Source organism: Scyliorhinus canicula, chromosome 13 (genome assembly GCF_902713615.1).
Source record: "Scyliorhinus canicula chromosome 13, sScyCan1.1, whole genome shotgun sequence".
NCBI lineage: Eukaryota > Metazoa > Chordata > Chondrichthyes > Carcharhiniformes > Scyliorhinidae > Scyliorhinus > Scyliorhinus canicula.
The window spans coordinates 33285917-33308204 of record NC_052158.1 but is presented as its reverse complement, the minus strand read 5'-3'; the positions used below and the strand labels follow the sequence as shown (position 1 = coordinate 33308204).

The 22288-nt window shown below is 48.7% G+C and overlaps 1 protein-coding gene across 1 annotated transcript in view; it reads right to left on the bottom strand.

The window, feature by feature from the left end:
* Nucleotides 1-9408: 9408 nt before the first annotated feature.
* Nucleotides 9409-22288, bottom strand: part of LOC119976596 (netrin-G1-like) — a 43791-nt gene continuing 30911 nt past the window's right edge. The window contains exons 3-6 of the mRNA XM_038817203.1: nucleotides 18523-19166; nucleotides 13441-13613; nucleotides 12044-12070; nucleotides 9409-11454 (exon numbers count right to left, since the gene is read on the bottom strand). Coding sequence (XP_038673131.1) covers nucleotides 11225-11454; nucleotides 12044-12070; nucleotides 13441-13613; nucleotides 18523-19166 — 1074 coding nt within the window. The 3' untranslated portion in view covers nucleotides 9409-11224. The remainder of the gene's footprint in view (nucleotides 11455-12043; nucleotides 12071-13440; nucleotides 13614-18522; nucleotides 19167-22288) is intronic.

The following is a 22288-nucleotide window of genomic DNA, read 5'->3' as shown; positions in this document are numbered from 1 at the left end:
TGTGTGTAGATTGGGGTGAATTGAAAAGGGAAGATCCTGTAACGGGTATGACGTAGGCAATTACATTTTTTGCCAGTTTAATTATATTACTGTTAAGTAATAAAAGGTTTTTTGTGTTAAATTTACAAAGCTGGTGACTGTAGTTTATTGTGTTCAGCTAAGATCCCGAGGTCATTTAAAATAACATATAACTTCACGTGTTGCGACTCGGGGTCAAATGGGACAGCAATTGACCACAGACTAGCCCAGGGAGTCTTGACAACGTCCATAGACTCCTCAGGTCAGCATATGGGCCGAAATGTTTCAGCCGCCGGACAATGACAACCGGCGAGCACTGGGAAAGGCTCAGTGGTCCAAGGTAGTGCAGGGAGAGGGCGGGCGCCCAGAAATGGGAATGTGCGGCCTGGACCTGCTAATGTGCTCCCTGTGGGAGACGGAGATGTCTCATGGAGCTGCTGGCCCATGAAAAACGAATTGCGACGGCGGGGGAGGGGGGGCAAAGAGGCAGCACATTCAAACACAAATTTGTTATTTTAGCCCTGACATTTCACCCTGCCCTGGCTTGAGATTTCAGCTAAAACGTGAAGTCCACCTGACCAATCGGGCCATCCCCCAGACGTAAAAGCAGACGGGCCCCTTATTGGAGTACACTTCCTGCTCGGTTATCGGAAGGAGTGCTTCCTGCTCTCCAGATATTTGCATGAGAGTTATATTGGGATGTGCAGCCAATGTCTTCCCGCAGAGGTCACGCGCTTTAGGGTCGGGCTCACACCCACACGAACTGCATAAGATTCTGGCCACGAAGATGATCCTGGAAAGGGGTGAGGCAGCATTGGAGGTGAATTAGGATGTCAAGCACAAAAGGACAGTCGCCTGGTAAAACTGATAAAGGAGGAGAGGATCTATTGGAAACCAAAAGAGAAAATGCTGGAAAATCTCAGTAGGTCTAGCAGTATCTGCAGGGAGAGAAAATAGATAATGTTTCGAGTCCAGTTGACCCTTTGTCAAAGCTCCAGAAGATCTATTGGGTTGGGTTAATGGTGGTGGGGGTGGTGCTGTTTGAATGTGCTTACTGGCGGTTGCATTACACTGGACCTGATGGACCGGATGATCCATTGATCAGCTAAAGGCTGGGACAAGGAGGGATGAATGGTGAGATTGTGGAGGGGGAGGGACACGATGAAGTAAGAGTTTCTGGAGCCGCCTGGAGAGCAGTAGGCAGTTTCAAAAGGGCCTCAATTGGCATGTGTCTCTCCCAATTATGATTTGAATGGGAGTTTAGGTAATAACCGAGTGTGAATACCTCATGGAGGTGAAACAACTTATGGACGATTGGGGAGGTCCATGTATGTATATATATATATACATATATATATGTGCTAATTCATAGTCAAGGAAGTTGATTTAGGTAGGCAACCAAATACACAGATGGAATAATCAAAAACCGTACAATTACCCAGACCCTGAGAATGAAGACTGGCAGTTGCCATCTACCAGACTCAGAAAGAGGGCAGGCCAGTTTCCAGCCACCAAGCCCGAAGGCCAAGTTTACAGCAAACAACCATCTACCTCTTAGAGCCAAGGCAGTGCAGAAAACCTTCGTAACAGCAAATTAAAATATCTTCACTGAATCAGGAAAAAGGCAGTTCCCAGATTTGAGTATCACCCATGTATTGTGTGGTACCAATGTCTGCTAAATCAATTTGGATGTTGTTGGGCGGAACAGGAGTTCATGTATCAAAGATATGTTGTGTAAGAAGGAGTATGCTCCATAAAAATTATGTGTGTTTAGTAGTTCATACATCTTAATTGCATGAAAGTAGAGTAGTCTGGTTTGTGTGTTCTATTTTATTTGTTCATGAGATGTGGGCTTCATTGGTTGGGCCAGCATTTATTGCCCACCCCTGAGAGCATTTAAGAGTCAACCACATTGCTGTGGATGTGGAATCACATGTAGGCCAGAACAGGTAAGGATGGCAGATTTCCCTCCCTAAAGAACACGAGATGTGTTTTTACGACAATTGAGAATGGTCTCATGGTCATCATTAGACCTGTAATTCCATATTAGTTTAATTGAATTCAAATTTCACCATCTACCATGCTGGGATTCGAATCCAGGTCCCCAGAGCATGTCTTTGGGTCTCTGGATGACTACTCCAGTGACAACACCACTATGCTACTGCTTCTTTACTTTAATAAATAGTCTTTAATTAATTGTTACATGACGATTGGGTTGTTTATTCTCATTGGGGTTTCACCTGATTCCTCATTCCAAAACAATACTCCACACCCACATGAACCGGTGTTCCAAGTTGGGATCCCCTTGCAAATAACATTAGCGCCATTCTTTGTGACAGCGGGAAATATGATAGATACTATTGACATTATGTTGATAGGGATGGGTCGGTGTGGAAAAGGTGATGCTCATCTAGAAGGCTGCTTTGTTGAACCAGAGTGGATGACGGAATAGGGAAAATGAAAGAGATTCTTGACAGGACTCCATCAGCAGGATATTGAGATTTTTGTAATCTGTCTCATAGATCATAGAATTTACAGTGCAGAAGGAGGCCATTCAGCCCATCGAGTCTGCAGCAGCTCTTGGAAAGAGCACCCTACCCAAGGTTAACAACTCCACCCTATCCCCATAACCCAGTAATTCCACCCAACACTAAGGGCAATTTTGGACACTAAGGGCAATTTATCATGGCCAATCCACCTAACCTGCACATCTTTGGACTGTGGGAGGAAACTGGAGCACCCGGAGGAAACCCACGCAAACACGGGGAGGATGTGCAGGCTCCGAACAGACAGTGAGCCAAACCGGAATCCAACCTGGGACCCTGGAGCAGTGAAGCGATTGTGCTATTCACAATGCTACCATGCTGCCACTTGTCTCGAATCAGGGTTAGGAAACTTGTGGGGGTTGGGAGGGGCAACGTGGGATTTGCTGTGCCTTGTGTTTTCTACAGGCTGACAACTCTCAACAGCTCAGTTGACCTCACCTCACATTCCCTCCTGCTGTTAACTGGAGAGAAATGAGCTATGGGGCCTGAGGATCACCATGCTTCATGCCTGAAGTGACGTTAATGTACAGACATGGCCGCCAAACCCCAGCTATGGCTCCACCTGTTTCCAGTCGCGGCCTTGCATCATGGGCCAGGTGACTCCATCTCCCAGTTTTCACCGTGACATGTTAAGGAAATTGAACCTTTTCCCAACCTCGCTGTATTGTGGGAGAGGGGAATGGAAGTGCGGCCATCCCCCTTCCTGGGCACCCATGCCGCAATCCCCCCCCACCCCCCCCCCCCCCACCCCACTCCCCTCATAACAATCCAATACTGAGACTCAATCCAGCGAGAAGTGGACAGGAATCTTCCCCACCAGGGCCCTCAGGGGTTGATCCACATTCTCAATCATTTAATATGTCACGGGACACAGGGGGAAGGTTGTGGGGGGGGGGGGGGGGGGGGGGGGGGGGGTTATGTGTGGTATCTGACAGTTCAGAGAAAGGGAGAATCAGATAAAAAGAAATAGAGAGAGAAACATTGAGGACAAATTTGAGCCCGAATTCTCTGTCCATCAGAAACTAGGCTCATGCTTAAAATCCTGAGAGAATCGAAAAATGCAATTCTCCCTGGTGCCATTGTGTTTGGGAGTTTTGACCCCCAGTGGTAGACCAGTGTAAATCACACCATGGTAGCACAGGAACCACAGACTGGATGCTCCGATTCTGGGGCTATGTCCCCCATGTATGCGTGGGAAGGAACGGTGACGTTTTACGCCAAAACAAATGGTGCACAATGGCCACAGATTCCCCATTTTGCTGGGGGCATGCAGGCCGGCAGCGTAGAGCAGCCAGCTCTCAATGCCGATAAGCACCATCAGAATTACAGAGTCCGTTGCGGTGCATGTGGACGGCGGCGGCCTGCATTGGTCACGTCATGCTACATGGCACCGGCCGCACGCGGACCCAGATCGCAAAATAGCCTCTCCCTTTGGCCAGCCCGTGCCCCAGACCATCCACCCACAGTGTCCCCAGCACTGAATAATGCACCCCCCCCCCCCCCCCCCCGCCCACGGATCAGCCCTCCCCCAACTGTGGCAGTGCTGGACTGAGTCCACAGCCACCACTCCGCGTTCCCGACGGGTGAGACCACATGTGTCCCACGCCATCGGGAAATTGGCCGGTCTGGGGTGGAGCATCGTGGGGCAGGCCTCAGGCAACGTCCGGAGGCCGTTGATACGTGGCGTTGCGTATCCCTACAGTACGCCGCTTTTGAGGGGCGGAGCATCCGTGATTTTGGCATTGGCGACCAGAGAATCCAGTGCCTCATTTAAAACATAGGCAGGTCATCAGAGAGCACTCTCCACAAACCTTGCACCCTGCCCCCCCCCCCCCCCCCTCCCATCCTCACGGAATATTGATCCTGTGCTGGCATAATGTTATGCTGGCATCATTTCCATCAGGTTTCGCCAGGTGTGAGGCAATACATGGGATTCCTCCAGGGGTGCAGAGGTAACCATGACCCCGAGGGTTCAGGGACACGCCCAAGGTGCCTTGACACTTCTCACTGGCACAGGTTGGCACTGCCATGTTGGCATTACCAGTTGCCAACCAAATTCATGCTGGTCTTCACAGACAAAAACACAGAAAATCTCCCAGATATTCTAGGGAAGCAAGCACCTTGTGAAAATAAAGAATTGAAAGAAATCAGTGTTAATACAGAGGTAATACTTGAAAAAATACTTGGAGTGGAGAATGAGAAGTAATCTCAAACTGATGACATATATCCCAGAGTTTAGGAGGAGGTTGCGACAAGGATACAAAATACATCGGTGGTTACTTTTCAAAATTGTATAGATTCTGGAAAGGTTCCTACTTACTAGAAAGTTGTAAATGTAACCCTATGAATTAAGAAGGGAGGAATAGGAAGAATGGAGGACTACAGACCTTGGAGCTTGATGTCAATAGTAAGGAAAATGTTAGAATCTATTATAAAGAGTGTGATATCTGGACAGTTGAATGGTAATGATATGACTGGGCCGAGTCAACATTGATATATGAAAGGTGGGCAGCACGGTAGCACAGTGGTGAGCACTGTGGCTTCACAGCGCCACGGTCCCAGGTTTGATTCCCCACTGGCTCACTGTCTGAGCGGAGTCTGCACCTTCTCCCTCCGGGTGCTCCGGTTTCCTCCCACAGTCCAGACGTGCAGGTTATTTGGATTGACCATGATAAATTGCCCTTAGTGACCAAAAAGGTTAGGAGGGGTATTGGATTCCGGGGATGGGTGGGGTGGGAAGTGAGGGATTAAGTGGATCAGTGCAGACTCGAAGGGCCGAATGGCCTCCTTCTGCACTGTATGTTCTATGTTCTATGAAAGGGAAATCACATTTGTCAAATCTGCTGGAGTTTTTTAAAGGTATTACCTGCATCATAGGTAAAGGAGAATCAGACAATGTGGTGTGTTTGGATTTTCAGAAGGCTTTTGGTAACGCCCCCAAGATGGAGATTAGTAAACAAAATTTGAGCATGTGGGATTCAGGATAATATACTCGCATGGATTGAGAAGGGCTAGATTCTCCTGTACATAGCTGCGTGGCATGGCACTCCCTTTGCTGGTGGCTGGATTCTATACTCACGCCGCCTGTCAGTGGAATTTCCCAGTGAAGCCTCCTCCACACCATTGGGAAACCCATGGGTGGGCAGGCTCTGTCGACACGGAAAGTGAATTGCAATAAGTGGAGAATTCTGGTCGTGGTTCTCAGACAGAAAACATGAGTGAGAATAGGTGTGTGTTGAGGAGCGAGTGGATGAGCAAGTAAAGCAGCTGGGTGTGAGTGGCTGAGGCAATGAGGAGAGTGGGGGAACATGCTTGAGTGAGTGCGAGGCTGCATTTGAGTGAGTGGCTGAATGAGAGAGGGGGCTGGGTGTGAGTAGCTGAGTGAGTGAGGGGGTTGGGTGAGTGAAGGGGTTGGGTGTGAATGACTGAATGAGTGAGTGAGGTTGGCTGTGAGTGACTGTGAGTGAGTGGGTAGGGTGAGTGAGGGGGCTGGGTGTGAGTGAGCCAGGAAACTGAATGAGTGAGGAGGTTGTGTGGGAGTGACTGAGTGAGTGAGGTTGGCTGTGAGTGACTGTGAGAGGGTTGGGTGTGAGTGGCTGAGTGAGCGAGGGAGTTGGGTGTGAGTGGGTGAATGAGTGAGGTTGGCTGTGAGTGACTGTGAGTGAGGCGGCTGGAGGCGAGTAACTGAGTTTGGCTGTGAGTGACTGTAAGTGAGGGGGCTGGATGCGAGTGACTGAGTGAGTGAGGAGATTGGGTGTGAGTGGTTGAGTGGGTGAGGGGACTGGGTGTGAGTGGCTGAGTGAGTGAGGGGGCTGGGTGTGAGTGATTGACTGAGTGAGGGGGCTGGGTGTAAGTGATGGAGTGAGGAAGGGGGCTGGGTGTGAGTGGCTGAGTGAGTGAGGAGATTGGGTGTGTGACTGAGTGAGTGAGGGGGCTGGGTGTGAGTGACTGACTGAGTGAGGGGGGCTGGGTGTAAGTGATGGAGTGAGGGAGGGGGCTGGGTGAGAGTGTCTGTGAATGAGGGGGCTGGGTATAAATGTCTGTGTGTGAGGGGGCTGGGTGTGTGGGACTGAGTGATGGGCTGGGTGTGTGTCTGTGAATGAGGGGGCTGGGTATGAGTGTCTGTGTGTGAGGGGGCTGGGTGTGTGGGACTGAGTGACGGGCTGGGTGTGAGTGTCTGTGAGTGAGGGGGCTGGGTGTGTGGGACTGAGTGACGGGCTGGGTGTGAGTGTCTGTGAGTGAGGGGGCTGGGTGTGTGTTGGTGTGTGAGGGGGCTGTATGTGTGTCTGAGTGAGTGAGGGGGCTGGGTGTGAGTGACTGAGGTGGCTGGATGCGAGTGGCTGTGAGTGAGGGGCTGGGTGTGAGTGACTGAGGTGGCTGGATGCGAGTGGCTGAGTGAGTGAGGGAGCTGGTGTGAGTGTCGGTGTGTGAGGGGCTGGGTATGAATGTCTGTGTGTGAGGGGGCTGGGTGCCAGTGACTGTGAGTGAGGGGGCTGGGTGTGAGTGGCTGAGTGAGTGAGGGGCTGGGTGTGAGTGACTGAGGTGGCTGGATGCGAGTGGCTGAGTGAGTGAGGGAGCTGGGTGTGAGTGTCGGTGTGTGAGGGGGCTGTATGTGAGTGTCTGAGTGAGTGAGGGGGCTGGGTGAGTGCCTGAGTGAGTGAGGGAGCTGGGTGTGAGTGTCGGTGTGTGAGGGGGCTGTATGTGAGTGCCTGAGTGAGTGAGGGGGCTGGGTGCGAGTGGCTGAGTGAGTGAGTGGCTGGGTGCAAGTGGCTGTGAGTGAGGGGCTGGGTGTGAGTGACTGTGACTGAGGTGGCTGGATGCGAGTGTCTGAGTGAGTGAGGGGGCTGGGTGAGTGACTGAGTGAGTGAGGGAGCTGGGTGTGAGTGTCGGTGTGTGAGGAGGCTGTATGTGAGTGTCTGAGTGAGTGAGGGGGCTGGGTGCGAGTGGCTGAGTGAGTGAGCGGGCTGGATGCGAGTGTCTGAGTGAGTGAGGGGGCTGGGTGAGTGACTGAGTGAGTGAGGGGCTGGGTGTGAGTGACTGAGTGACTGAGGTGGCTGGATGCGAGTGGCTGAGTGAGTGAGGGAGCTGGGTGTGAGTGTCGGTGTGTGAGGGGGCTGTATGTGAGTGTCTGAGTGAGTGAGGGGGTTGGGTGAGTGACTGAGTGAGTGAGGGAATTGGGTGCGAGTGTATTTGAGGATGAGTTTGAGTTTATCTTAGTCCAGGCTCAGATGGATCACTCAATCTCACCATTACAGCACAACACATACACATGGTCCCACTCATTCATAAAAACTGACCCTCTCACACGCTGATTATATATATTACTCTTTATCATACTCAACAATTTATTATGATGCCATTGCTGTATTTCTCTCAGCAATTGTTGCTTTCATTAAAACCTCAATGTGTTTTTGGAATGGAGTTTGTGTTTGTGCCAAACATTTTTTTCTGAAATATACTCATCGGCCCATTGAGTGCGAAATATAAGCAATGTGCCCCAGAGCGAAAAGGTTACACAAGCCTGAGACAGAACCTTAATGATACCACATCTGGAGGATTGTGTTCAATTTTGCTCTCATTATCCGAGAATATATCTGCCAAAGAGTTCAATAGAATTTCACCAGAGTAATCCCCTAGATGGAGGGATTGATTTATGAGGAGAGAATGAGGAAACTGGGCCTATATAATAACAGTCTTTATTATTGTCACAAGTAGGCTTACGTCAACACTGCAATGAAGTTACTGTGAAAATCCCCCAGTTGCCACATTCCTGTGCCTGTTTGGATACACAGAGGGAAAATTCAGAATGCACAATTTAGCTGACAAGCACGTCTTTCGCGACTTATGGGAGGAAACCGGAGAGCCCGGAGGAAACCCATGAAGACACGGGAGAACGTGCAGACTCCACACAGACAGTGACCCAGTGGGGAATTGAACCTGGGTCGCTGGCGCTGTGATGCAACAGTGCTAACCAGAATGAAAGGAAATCTCATTGAAACATGCAACATTCTTACAGGGCTCAAAGGTGTACAATCAGGATGGGCTTTTTGGGGGTCGTAGAACAAGAGGGCACAGCCTCAAAATAAGCTCCAGGCCATTTAAAATGGAGGAATGTCTTCACTCACAGGGTGGGGAACCTTTGGAATTCTCTCCCCGAGGACTGTGGCGGTTCAATCATTGAAAACATTCAAGGCAGAAACCAAAAGAGTTTTGGTGACTGATGAGGGATTGAGATATAAGCAGGCACAATGTAGTTCAATGGCAGTGGAGGCAATGGGCCGAAAGGTCTACTCTTGCATCTATATTCCCAAAACAAAATCTTAACTCTCCAGTAAATCTACAGAATATTCACTCTCTCCTTCCCCTGTGCAGAGGCTCCCGATTATTTGTGGTTATTAGCTCCAATCTCACTGCCATGATCAGCTAGAGTTAAAGTGTCAAGTTGTGTGAAGTGTTTGTGAAGAAGGTGGCCTGTTGGGGGTATTGGATTTCTTTCCCATTCAGCACCGGCTCCATCATCCCACCAAGCAACTTGTCGAGACTTCTTCGACAGTACAAGCAAATTTTAAATATTTGCATAAATCCTTAACAATCTGTTCACCAAGTGTGCAGTGTTCCGATGTGATAAGATGCCCGGTGGAGACATTCTGAACTTGTTCAGTGATTTTACAAAATCTAATTATCTGAAATGTCAGATCAAGCAGCTGTGATGATAATTCTTTGAAACCAGAAATATTCCATTGGCGCTCCCGATACAGATTAGGAAGAGATTCTCCTGAACAAGAAATCAATGACGATTAATATCCCTGTCTAGAGGATGACCGACTGGAATAGTTGCAGCACACAATATCTCTTCTATTTTATTGTACTTAAAGCTTCAAATCCTCGGTGTAAAATAAACTCAGGACAAGTGGGGAACTGCTTCGCAAACAATCAAATACTTCACAAGTGCAGTCCCTGTTGTCACATAATAGACACAACAGCTGATTTATGGGCAGCAATATTTCTCAAACAGCAGTGACTGACCAACGAAGCCACCTCACAGCACCCCTTCCTTTCCTCCCTTAAACAAATTCACCCCTCCCATTACCCCAGATCAGGCAACGACTGCCATTACCAGGATTTCCACAGTAATAGATACACTCAACAACACAGACCTCCAATCAGACAACAAGCAAAGCGCATTGTGCCATTACATGAATGTAACTGGATCTTAATACAAAACAATTAGCAAACACATTTATGTTGTGATCGCTGTACTGGATTATTCCCACATGGAACCAATGAGGTCTCCATGGATGAAGCAGGATAAGAGTGGGATTTTATAAGGAGGGAGTCGGCGAAAGTGATTCCACTGTGATCAGGATTACATAGTAGCGCTTGCTGAAGCCCAGGCTGTGGGGAGCTCGAAACTTCTCCTGGCAATACCTCAGGTCACGACACACTGACCTGGTCACCACACGGCAATCCCTCAATGGACAAGGGGAGGAAGTTGGGGAAGATGGAAGGAGAGACAAGTACGAAGTGAAGGAGAGAGGGAGGAGGGAGAGGGAAGTGAAGGAGAGAGGGAGACAGAGGGAGAGGAATAGGAGGGATGTGATGGTCAGAGGGAGAGGAAGAAATGAAGGGGAGAAGGAGGAAGAAGAGGGAGAGGAAGTGAGGGGTTGAGGTAAAGGTAAGGAAAGTAGGGAGAAAGAGGAGGGTAGAGAGAAAAAGTGAGGGAAATTACGAGAGGTAGGACGTGGAGACAAGAATAAGGAGGGAAAGAGTGAGGGGAAGAGGGAGAATTTGAGGCAGGCTGAGAGAGAGATGGAGTAAAGGAGACAGCAGGAAGGATGCAAGATCGGGGGAAGAAGCAGAAAGTATAACGTGAAGAAGATGGGGAAGGAAGTAGGGAAGGAAACGAGGAAGACTAGAAAAGAATTGAAGGAGGTGGGGGGAGGAAGAGACAGGGCAGAGGGAGGAAGTCAAGATGGATGGGTGATGGAGGGAGAGGGAGGAGGAGGGAGGGAGAAAGTAGGGGCTGCACTACACGAGGAGCAGTATATTGATGAGACGCTAAACTGAAGCTCCATCTGTCCTCTCAGATGGAGGATCCCACGGTCATTAATTTAGAAGAGCAAGAAAGTCCTCACAAGTGTCAACATTTATCCCTCGATCACCATCACGAAAACAGGTTATCTGGCCATGACCACAATGCTGTTGGTTGGAAAAGTTCTTCATTGTCTAGAAAGCACTTTGGGACATTCTGATGCGGTGAAAGGTTCTGTAGAATTTCTCGTCCTTTCTTTGTCCCAAAGCTAGACATGGGCAGCGTGATTGGCGATTGGAAAATGAATATGAGCAGTTGCCTGGGTCCCTGAAGAATTTGGCCTTGTCACGGAGTTAGTGGAGCCGTAAAATTCAGTGATCCATTGACTTCGGCGGGAGCGGAAAATGCCACTGGTGGAGAGAGTCCAGCACTGTCTGCCCATTCCTTCCAGCCTCTGAAATCCAGTCAGCCTGGGTGGGCTCGGACCTCGGTTGCAGTTTACCATTCCCGGGAATGTGGAGGGCAGGAAGGGAGCTGGTTTTGTTTTTTAAATGGTGACTCAGTCAATGCCTGAAGTTCCTGCTGCTCCTCCCACCTCCCGGTAAGCGGTCAGTGCAATGGTTCGGGGTCAGAGCAGCGGGCGGCCGTCAGCAGCGATGAGCAGCGCAGTCAGCGAGAGCAGCAGCCGGGGTAAGGTGGAGATTCGGGGAGATCGGGAGGTACATCCTCCGGCTTCCTTCCCACACTGGACTTTCTCACACAGGAGGCCTGTGTACGGAGCGGGGCAGCGGCATCTCCCATTGTCCTCACACACTCCTCCATTCTGACACCGTGTCAGCAGGTTATCACACACGGCCGCTGCAAGAGACCAGAGAAACAGAAAGGTCAGATAATTGACAAACATCTCCCTATTTCACACATTGTTCAACTGCCCCACTCTCACTTGTACAAGATTTTCTTTGAGATAAAATAGCCAGACACCAAAAATATCACAATTAATGATTACAATGATTAATCACTGCAGATTCCAAATGGAATACCATAGAACCATGGAAACGTTAAAGCAGAGCAAGAGGCCATTCGGCCCATTGTTTCTGAGCTGGCAGAAAAATAAAACCAGTAACTAGTCGCCTATCTAATCCCATCTTCCATCATTTGGTTAGTAGCCTTGCAGGTTACAGCATTTTAGGAGCAGATCCAGGAACGATTTGTATGCGTTGTGCTTATCTGTCCCCACCACCAAATTCCAAACACCTACCACCCTTTGCTGAAGACATCTGCTCCTCACTCCCTGTTCACTCCTCCACCTGTTCCACATTCACTCTCTCTTAACCTCTGTGTGTGCTCATCAATCATCGGACACTTGAGAGATGTTTGACAGGAGCCTTTTGCTCCGATACAGAAATTGACTTTGCGTAAGAGATCAGAGAGCAGAGGTCATACTTACAGCCACTGGTGACCGTGTCAGGGAGGCCTGCAGGGGGAAACACAGAGTTAGAGGGCCATCTGTTCAACATACTTTATCGATAAACACTGTAGCTTTCTTGTCAGCTGGCCTGATTTATATTCCAAGAAAATTTGTAACTAAAACTATAAACAATGTATTAACATTGGCAATGGGTAAACTACATAGAAAACAAGTATGATCATGCACAAGCAAACTCTTTCTCCTGCTCCCTCCAGTTAGTCTGAGGTCACCTGACCCTAACATTCAATTATATAGTGACACTCCTAGGGTCAGTCGATGAATTACAATACAACCATGATATCACTACAAACATGATACTACAACATATCACAAGCTGTCATCACGATGTAGACCTCACTACAACTCACGCAGAAAGATCTCTTTGTGGTTTACATGGTTCATCATCTGACTACTCAGAACAGCCCTGAGTGAGTTGAGCTTGAGTTGCTCAATAAGGTGTGTTTGAGCATAGTGTGAAAATGGATTCCCACGATGTGATTAATGTGTAATCAGGCAGGTTTAACATGTGAGGGTGTCAGTAATCAAATAAAACCCTCTCCTACTGCCCATTCCGGTCACTGTCACGTGACTGATCTGGTGGTGCTCCACGGACCGTAATGACCACAGCTATCCCTTCCAAACTTAATTCCTGATCTGTTTCATAGATTTATTGCAGAGGTTTGTCCTGCTCTCACAACCCTCCAGCTGTTCCCCAGATATTCATCCAGCTTTGGACATTGCAACACACAACAGTCTTCACCTCATTGATGCCTGTCTATCTATCTATATGTGCCACATGTAACCCAACAGACTCTTACAATCTCACCATTTTCAGAATTCCACCTTGCCCATTGATTCTGCCATTGCAGTGATAGAGTGATTCAAGAATCGGGAAGGGAGAAAATAAGGCGAACCTTATTTCATATGGCAAGAGAATCTGTAACCAGAGGAGACAGATGGAAGACAACTGGGAAATGAGCCAGAGAGGGAGATGGGAAAGTATTTTTAAACTTAGCAGACTGCCGTCACGGGGAATGGTGTGTGGGCAAGATCATTAATTTCAAGAAGGAATAGGAGGAATGCTTGGGAAAAGGGAGAGATTTTCAGAGTTTAGGTTGAACAGAACTGTGTTTGGTCTTGTCTCAAAGGGCCAGCACAGGTAGGACTGCCTGAATAGCAGCCTCTACCTGTGCTGTCCGATTCTGTGTCCAATCTAAGCTGTGAGTCTCTGTTGGTGCCTTAACAGAGTCACAAACATACACTGGTTTGGAGGACAATCGATGCGTTGCTAGGAGTTTAACAATTGGACTGAAATCTGGGAGTGAATCTTTCCACCGGCACTGGACCCCGGGACGGAGAACCGGCCATTTACTCACAGACATTGGCCGTCCCTTTGGGGATTGGGAGGTAGGAGCCCGCTCTCCACCGCCGCCCTTGATACCCTTTCCGACACCTCCCGCAGTCCGGGCCCGTTGTGTTGTGCTCACACACGCAGCTCAGCCTGTCCTTCTTCACGATGCAGTTGTTGGCGTGAAGGTTACACTTACACCTGGAAAGGAAGCACAGCGGGAGACCGGTCAGCTGCCGTTAGAAATCGGGACTCCCCCCTCCGGGAGTCCTCTCCCCCCACCCCGCCTCACCTTTCACCAGCTTCACCCTGGGCACAGACACACTTCTGTAAGCAGAGGCGACAGGACAGTTTCTGGTTGTATTTCTGCTCACTCATTCTGAGCAGCAAGTTAGGAGAGAGTTCATAATCAACCCAGACCAAAACCACTCAAAGAAATTAGGACTTGCATTCCTATAGCGTCTGTCATATCCGCAGTGCCTCCCTTTGGCTGGAAAGCTCTCCAGCACCTCCTGACTTTGTGAAAATGTGCTGGAGAAATTACAGGATCTTCCTTTCTTAACAACAAAATCACCACATGTTGCATTTCTATAGCACCTTTCAGTGTAGTTTAAAAATCCCATCCCAGTGTTTTGACAAGATTGTGGGAAAGGGGGGTGTCGGTTAGCTCGGTTGCCTGGACGATCCGCTCCATTCCTGTGCCAGCTGTGGTTTTCCATTAAGATATGGACTGAGATTATCATGAAGGCCCTGCCTTTTGAGCCTTGCCTTCGCCTGAAGTGTGGTGATCCTCACCTTAAATTACCACCAGTCAGCTCTCTCCCAAAAAAGCAGACCAGCCTATCCTCTCTGGCAACTTTCACTATGAAATAATACATGACCGCCCATGCCTTCTGCCATCTGGGCCCTCCGCGCTTTGGAATTAAAATCTTCCCAATCTTTCCCTCGAATTCCAAGCTTCAATTCGCCCATTCTAATATCTCATGTGACTCCGTCCTATTCTGTCTGATATCAGCTCATGTGAAGCAAAGGTGCTATATCGCTGAAAATTGTCATTTAGTGAATATATTTGGAAAAGACTAAGTTGTCTATGTGTGTGGTAAAGGTCTGTCACTCTCTGGAGGAGACGGTATTTGTCTCTCTCTTGGGGGGGGGGGGGGGGGAAGGGTCTGTCCCCCTCTGGAAGGCGCGGGGTCTCTCTCCAGAAGGCAGGGATCTGTCTCACTTTGGAGGGGGTGGGGTCTGTCCCCCACCAGAGCATATGGAGATGCCGGCATTGAACTGGGATGGGCACAGTAAGAGGTCTTCCAATACCAGGGTAAAGTCCAACAGGTTTATTTGGAGTCACTAGCTTTCGGAGCGCAGCTCACCTGATAGATTGGACTTTTAATGTGGCGTAAGACTTATTACTTTGCATGACAATCTTCTTCCTTACTGTATCATTCAGTCTTAAGAAGGCAGAGATTCGTCCCCATCTAGAGGGGTTGGGGTCTGTCTCCCACTGGAGGAGGGGGTGGGGTCTGTCTCCCTCTGGAGGAAGTTGTGGGGTCTGTCTCCCTCTGGAGGAGGGGATGGGGTCTGTCTCTCTCAGGAGGAGGGGGTGAGGTCTGTCTCCCCCTGGATGAGGGGGTGGGTCCTGTCTCCCTCTGGAGCAGTGTTCTTCAAGGTCAGGGGCACGACCCGCAGGTGGGTCGCGGGAGGGTCGCGGAGCTGTTGTCCGCGGCGCTCCCGATCACGCAAACCCCCGTGCAGCAGCTGGCTTTCCATAACACCTGCTGCAAGCGGCCGCGACCATTATAAAAAGAAAATTTGCCCGCTTTGCGCATGCGCACATGATGATCAGCACGCATGCGCATTCCGCGAACATGTAAAAACAAATTCGGCCACATTGCGCATGCGGGTCGATAATCGGGCACACATGCGCTGTGCGGCCGCTATTTTTAAAAAACAGTTGCAGCTTTTTGTTTCACAAGTTCTGCAGTGGTTTTTTAAATCATTTATTCACTTATTTTATTGATTTGATTTTCATTTTTTAAAATTTATTTTATTCATTTTATTTGTTTTACAAATTCAGGGGCGGGTTTATTCATTTTCTTCATTTATCTTATTCATTTTTTTTTACAAGTTCGGGGCGGGGGTTTATTTGATAAAACTTCACAGGAAAAAAATTCAGAACTTTGGACAGATGGAGACTCCATACTTCCGACACAGGAAGACTTCTCCTTCATCCAACAGGTTCCATTGGAGGAGTGTGTATGAGGGCCAAAGGGACCCAAAACCATTTCCTCCATTTTTGGCAGCAGCAAACAAGGTAAGAGAAAATAGTGGGTCGCGCATTTCGGCCGGCGTGTGTCGCGAAGGTCAGCTGGGTTGGGTCCCGAAGGTTGGCCGGTTGGAAAAATGGGTCCCCGAAAAAAAAGTTTGAAGAACACTGCTCTGGAGGAAGGGGTGGGGTCTGCCTCTGGTGGAGGGGTCTGTCCCAGGAGAGGAGTCTGTCTCCTGGGGGGAAGAGGGTGACTGTCTATCCTGGCGGAGGTTCTCCCTGGAAAGGGGCGGCCTCTCTCCATGGGGGAGGGGTCTGTCTCCCGGGAGGGGGGGGAGACTGCCTCTGTGGTGGTGTGAGAGCTTGCTCTTGGCGACTCTACTAGCAGCATTGAGCCGCTGTTTAACTCACTGTCAAAGAGAGGTTTCAAAATCTGCCGTTTCCACTTTATTCTGATATTCCCAATTCTGGCAGCTTTTTTGTTGAAATATAGAAATCCCAGACTGTTCCTGGGAGACAGTTGAACAGCAGTGCAATCAATTTCCAGCTCCTGGTGTCTAATTCATGTCTGAAGAATCTCCTGGTCTAAAAAAAATCTAGTGAGTTTCCCAAAAGCCGGAGTGCAGAATAATGAACAGCAATGACTCGAGTCCCGGTGAACGGGAACTCGCTGATCCAGACTGGGTAGGGGTTGAAAAGGAAGGAAATATTCAGTCAGAATGATTCATTCAATCATGGGTGTTTTTGATAAGGGGAAGTCAGGAGAATCTGTCCCCAATGACAGGAGAGTCAGTCACAGGAGGTGGCAGGAGAAAGTCATTTGAAAAAGAACCATAATTATTTTACACAGTGAGTTGCTGTGATCTGGAATTCCCAGCCTGAAAGAGCAGTGGAATCAGGTAGAATAAAAATTGGGAAATATTAGAAAGCGATGGGGAATCAGGAAGGGACTGGGTTCTCCCCAGGGGTTATGGGGAGAAGGCAGGAGTATAGGAATGAGAAAATATCAGCCATGATTGAATGGCAGAGCAGACTCGATGGGCCAAATGGCCAAATTCTGCTCCTATGTCTTATGGTCTTATGGGTTTTGGACAGCTCTTTCAAAGAGCCTGCACAAAAAACAATAGGCTGAATGGCCTCTTTCTGTGGTATCTAAATCTCTGAATACTGGGGCTGGTTTAGCACAGGGCTAGATCGCTGGCTTTGAAAGCAGACCAAGGCAGGCCAGCAGCACGATTCAATTCCCGTACCAGCCTCCATGAATAGGCGCCGGAATGTGGTGACTAGGGGATTTTTACAGTAACTTAATTTGAAGCCTGTGTGTGACAATAAGCGATTTTCATTTCTTTCCTGATGCTATTATAAGAGGGCAGAGTTGAGGTAAAAGGGACAGATTCTGGTCACGGTGCTGCTTGAATGGAGGAAGAGTGAGCAGGACATCGCTCCCTTAGAGTGAACCAGGACTCTGAAAGCCCGCTGAGCAACAGGGGCATGGGGAGCTGTCACCATGCCGGTCCGCACAGATGATCACAGGCTTGTCTGTACACACTGTCACACAGCCATTGAAACGGGGCTTCATGGCTGACACAGAGGCAGCAGATGGTGCTGAGTGGGGAGGGATGGCATGGCGTTACTGATCTATCACTGTAAATCCCTCACCAGCTACTTAACGCTCACATCAGAGACTCTGTGCAAAACTAGCAAGCAGCTCTCATCCTCTGAGAATGTTAGAGTTGAAATTGTGAGTCCAGATATTAGATATGAAAGAGTGACTCCAGGAGTTAACTCTAATTAGGACAGAAAGTGTGACTTGAGATATGACCCTAATAGATTGATTACAGATGATAGCCCCGAGAAAGTGACTTCATATGGTAACCTGGATAGACTCCAGATGTTAGCCTTGCTGGATTGAATACAGTTGTTAACTCCAGTTGAGTGGCTGCAGATGTAAACTCTGGTAGAGCGACTCTAGATGTTCCCTAGTCATGCTCCCAAAGATGTTTCCCAGATGTTAGCCCTGGCCAGGTGCATCTGATGTTCCCTCTGATGCTGACCCTCCAGATGTTCTCACTGATATTGTTCCCCCATTAGGGAATTTTGCCTAATTGTGCTGTCGGGGAGAATTTGGTGTTGTGGTAATGTTGCCAGATAAATAATCCAGAGACCACAGAGATAGAGGCTAATGCTCTGTGAGCATGAGTTCAAACCCCACCATGGAAGCTGGTGGAATTTAAATTCAATTCATAAAATCTGGAATTGGAAATTAGTCTCAGACATGGCGGCCATGAAACGAAAGCATTGATTGTTGTAAATCTCATTCACGCATGTCCTTTTGGGAGGGAAGTCTGTCATCCTTACCTGTTATGGCCTATGAGTGACTTCACACCGACAAGCAACATGGTTTACACATAGCTGCGCTTCTGGAATTGACTAGGAACCTATTCAATGGAAGAGGAATCAGGGATGGACAACAAATATTTGTCTTGCAGTGATGTTCATTCCTCAACAAAGAAAAAAAAAGATGTTTTTACTGAGCCAGTGTCCCCCCAGCTTTACTCTCTGATCATGCTCCACAGATGTTGACCCTGACCCAGTGCCCTGTATATATTGATCATGTTGGTGCCCCCTCGATGGTGCTGCCCAAATGTTTGTACTGATCTAGTGCCACCAAGAATTTTACCCATCATGTTGACACTAATCTAGTGCCAGACATATTGTTGAACATGTTTGTGCCCCTCCAGACATGCCCCCTGATGGGGCTCCCCAGATGTTGAGCCTGACCCTTTGCTCCTCTGATGTGTAGTGTGGGCTCAGTGGCTCAGCACAGAAGGGTTGCGAGGCTCTCACCTGCCGCGGATATCCAGGTTGGAGATGGCGTAGAAGTACTTGGACAGGTTGAGTGGGTCAACACTGGTGGGTCCAGTGGCTGGTCGGAGCAGCCTGAGCCGGAGGTCAGTCAGAGTGAAGAAGTCTCTCAGCTCCTTGATAGTGTCCAGCTGGCCGTAGAGCGAGGCCATGTCACTGAGACGGGGTCCCCCGAACTGGGACAAGCGCTCCTGGATCTCGAAGCGAACCATTTTGTCGACCTTCCACACGTATCCCCTGGAGTATTGCTCAGTGCAGATGATGTCCAACACGGAGGCCTGACTCAGATCCTGGGCCCTCCTTGCCTCCATCCCGAAGGAGTTGAGGCAGTCAGCTGCGTAGAACTGGTAGGGCTGCCATGTCCGGCCATGGTCCAGTGACTTCTCCAGGACCATCTGCTCCGGCCGGCCTGACTCGAAGGTGATCACGATGTCCTCAGTCAGCTCAATGCTCTTGCCCCAGGACAAAGTGATGTTGACCAGGAGGGGCTGTGGAAAATTTCTCCAGGAAACACTTTGCCAAAACGTGTTGGGAATCCGCCCCTCATCATCCAACATCAGCTCAGGTGGGTGTGCGAGCTCGGGTGTGCGAGCATCACACTCATTGTTGCACATGTACGGATTCTCCTGGAAATAAAGACGGCAATAACACCGGTTAGATCCAGAGTAAAGATCCCTCTACACTGTCCCCATCAAACACTCCCAGGCAGGCGCAATGCGAGGTTAGATACAGAGTAAAGATCCCTCTACACTGTCCCATCAAACACTCCCGGGATAGGTACAGCACGGGGTTAGATACAGAGTAAAGATCCCTCTACACTGTCCCATCAAACACTCCCGGGATAGGTACAGCACGGGGTTAGATACAGAGTAAAGCTCTCTCCACACTGTCCCCATCAAACACTCCCAGGACAGGTACATTTGACACAGAGTAAAGCTCCCTCTATCTTGTCTCCATTGCTGGCTTTTAAAGCAGACCAAGCAGGCCAGCAGCACGGTTCGATTCCCGTACCAGCCTCCCCGGACAGGCGCCGGAATGTGGCGACTAGGGGCTTTTCACAGTAACTTCATTGAAGCCTACTCGTGACAATAAGCGGTTTCATTTTTCATTTTCATTTGAAGCCTACTCGTGACAATAAGCGGTTTCATTTTTCATTTTCATTTGAAGCCTACTTGTGACAATAAGCGATTTTCATTTCGTTTTCATTTCATTTCATTTCATCAAACACTCCCATGACTGGTATATCTCGGGATTAGACACAAAGTAAAGCTCCCACTACAGCATCTCATCAAACACTCCGAGGGCAGGTACAACATAGGTTAGTAAAAACAGCAAAGCAGCCTCTACACATTCTTGGAAACAATGAATATTTACATACTCATTTTCGCAAGGCGATGTCTTCATAAATCTGTCGGTGCTACATCACACTGCACTCTGTACTGGACAGCTAGACAGCTGGGTAATTATAACACTGTTGTGTTGAGGAATGATGTTCACTGTCTAACTAAAAATAGCTTCCCATCTTTAAAACATTCACAGACATGAGTTATAGAACAGTAACATAGCAAAGCACAGGATTTGGAAACAAATGTTGCTACTCAATACATTTGCAGTACTCTGGAAATAGCAGGGGGCTAATTTGGATCATCTTTTTCAAAGAGCTCGAAAAGTTATGATGGGCTGAATGGTCCAATTCTGCATCGTATCTTTTTTATGATTCTATGATGCTAAATCAGGGTGGTGTTATTCAGAGGGGAACCTAGAGCTGATGGTTTCCCCATGTACCTGCTGTCCTTGTCTTTCTGGGTTGTGAAATGAGTGGGTCTGGACTGGTGCTCTCGGGAAACCTTGGCGAGTTGCTGCAATGAACTTTATAGATAGTGCACTCTGCAGCCAGGGTGCACTGGTTGTGGAGGGAGTCTTTGGAAGTTGCTGTTGAGAGAGCCTTGGTGAGTTGCTGCAATGAATCTTATAGATAGTGCACTCTGCAGCCAGGGTGCGCTGGTGGTGGAGGGAGTGTGTTTGGGAGTTGCTGTTGAGAGAACCTTGGCGAGTTTTTGCAATGAATCTTATAGATAGTGCACTCTGCAGCCAGGGTGCCCTGGTGCTGAAGGGAGTGTGTTTGGGTGTTGCTGTTGAGAGAGCCTTGGCGAGTTGCTGGAGCGAATCTTATAGATAGTGCACGCTGCAGCCAGGATGCGCTGGTGGTGGAAGGAGTGTGTTTGGGAGTTGCTGTTGAGAGAGCTTTGGCGAGTTGCTGCAGTGAATCTTGCAGATGGTGCACTCTGCAGCCAGGGTGCGCTGGTGGTGCAGGTAGTGTGTTTGGGAGTTGCTTTTGAGAGAGCTTTGGCGAGGTGCTGCAGTGAATCTTGCAGATGGTGTATTCTGCAGCCAGGGAGCGCTGGTGGTGCAGGGAGTGTGTTTGGGAGTTGCTGTTGAGGGAGCCTTGGCGAGGTGCTGCAGTGAATCTTGCAGATGGTGTATTCTGTAGCCAGGGAGCGCTGGTGGTGCAGGGAGTGTGTTTGGGAGTTGCTGTTGAGGGAGCCTTGGCGAGGTGCTGCAGTGAATCTTGCAGATGGTGTACTCTGCAGCCAGGGAGCGCTGGTGGTGGAGGGTGTGTTTGGGAGTTGCTGTTAAATTAGCCTTGGTGAGTTGCTGCAGTGAACCCTGATGATGTGACACACTGCTTCACTACCTGACATCAACAAAACATAATCAGCCTAATCTCTCCCAAATGATCATACAGCTCACTCTGTTGAGAGCTGAAACTGTATAAAGTGTCAGTTTACAGCAAACTATCAAACTAATGGGATTTAAAGATGGAGAGTGTGGTAACAGAGAGAATCAATTTAATTAATCTACAATTGTTACAGCATCAGCTAAAGTTACTCGCTGAAGCTGCATATTGGAATCAAATATTTGTAATTCTCTGTGTTAATGAAATTCTCTGAATATTAGTAACAGATATTCGTAACAGAATATTAGTAATGCTAAAGCTGTGTAAATGCTGAATAAATAATTGATCAGTACAGATGTTAAATTCTCCTGAATCACTGTCTCCTCGGTCCATCATTAACAGTTCTGGGTCCCAGCGCTGCAACTGATGTTTCAATGAAATGATGCTGTTTGAAAAGTGATGTTTCTTGAGGGCTAATTGCTGGTGGGATTCTCATGGAAACTACAGTGGGTGAAGTGAGAGACGGAGAGTGTCAGGTTCCTCCATTCCTCAAGCTCTCTCTTCTCAATCCATAACCAGCACAAGATTCCTCGTCTCCTGGTCCCCTGCACAGATCAGTGCTGTGTCACCTCCAGTCTGGACAATTACAAATCTATTTTTTTTCTTTATTCATTTACAGGATGTGGGCGTCGCTGGTTAGTGCAGCATTTATTGCCCATCCCTGGTTGCCCTTCAGAAGGTGGTGGTGAGTTGCCTTCTTGAACCGTTGCAGTCCTTGAGGTATAGGTACACCCACTGAGCTGTTAGGGACAGAGTTGTAGGATGTTACCCCAGCCACAGCGAAGGGACGGCGGTATATTTCCAAGTCAGGGTGGTGAGTGACTTGGAGGGGAGCCTCCTGGTGGTGGGGATGCCAGGTATCTGCTGCTCTTGTCCTTCTCGATCGTGGTGGTTGTGGTTTGTAAGGTGCTATCCAAGGAACCTTGGTTAGTTACTGCAGTGCATCTTGTAGGTGGTACAGATACCTGCCACTGCTCGTGGGTTGTGTAAGATTTGAATGTTTGTGGAAGG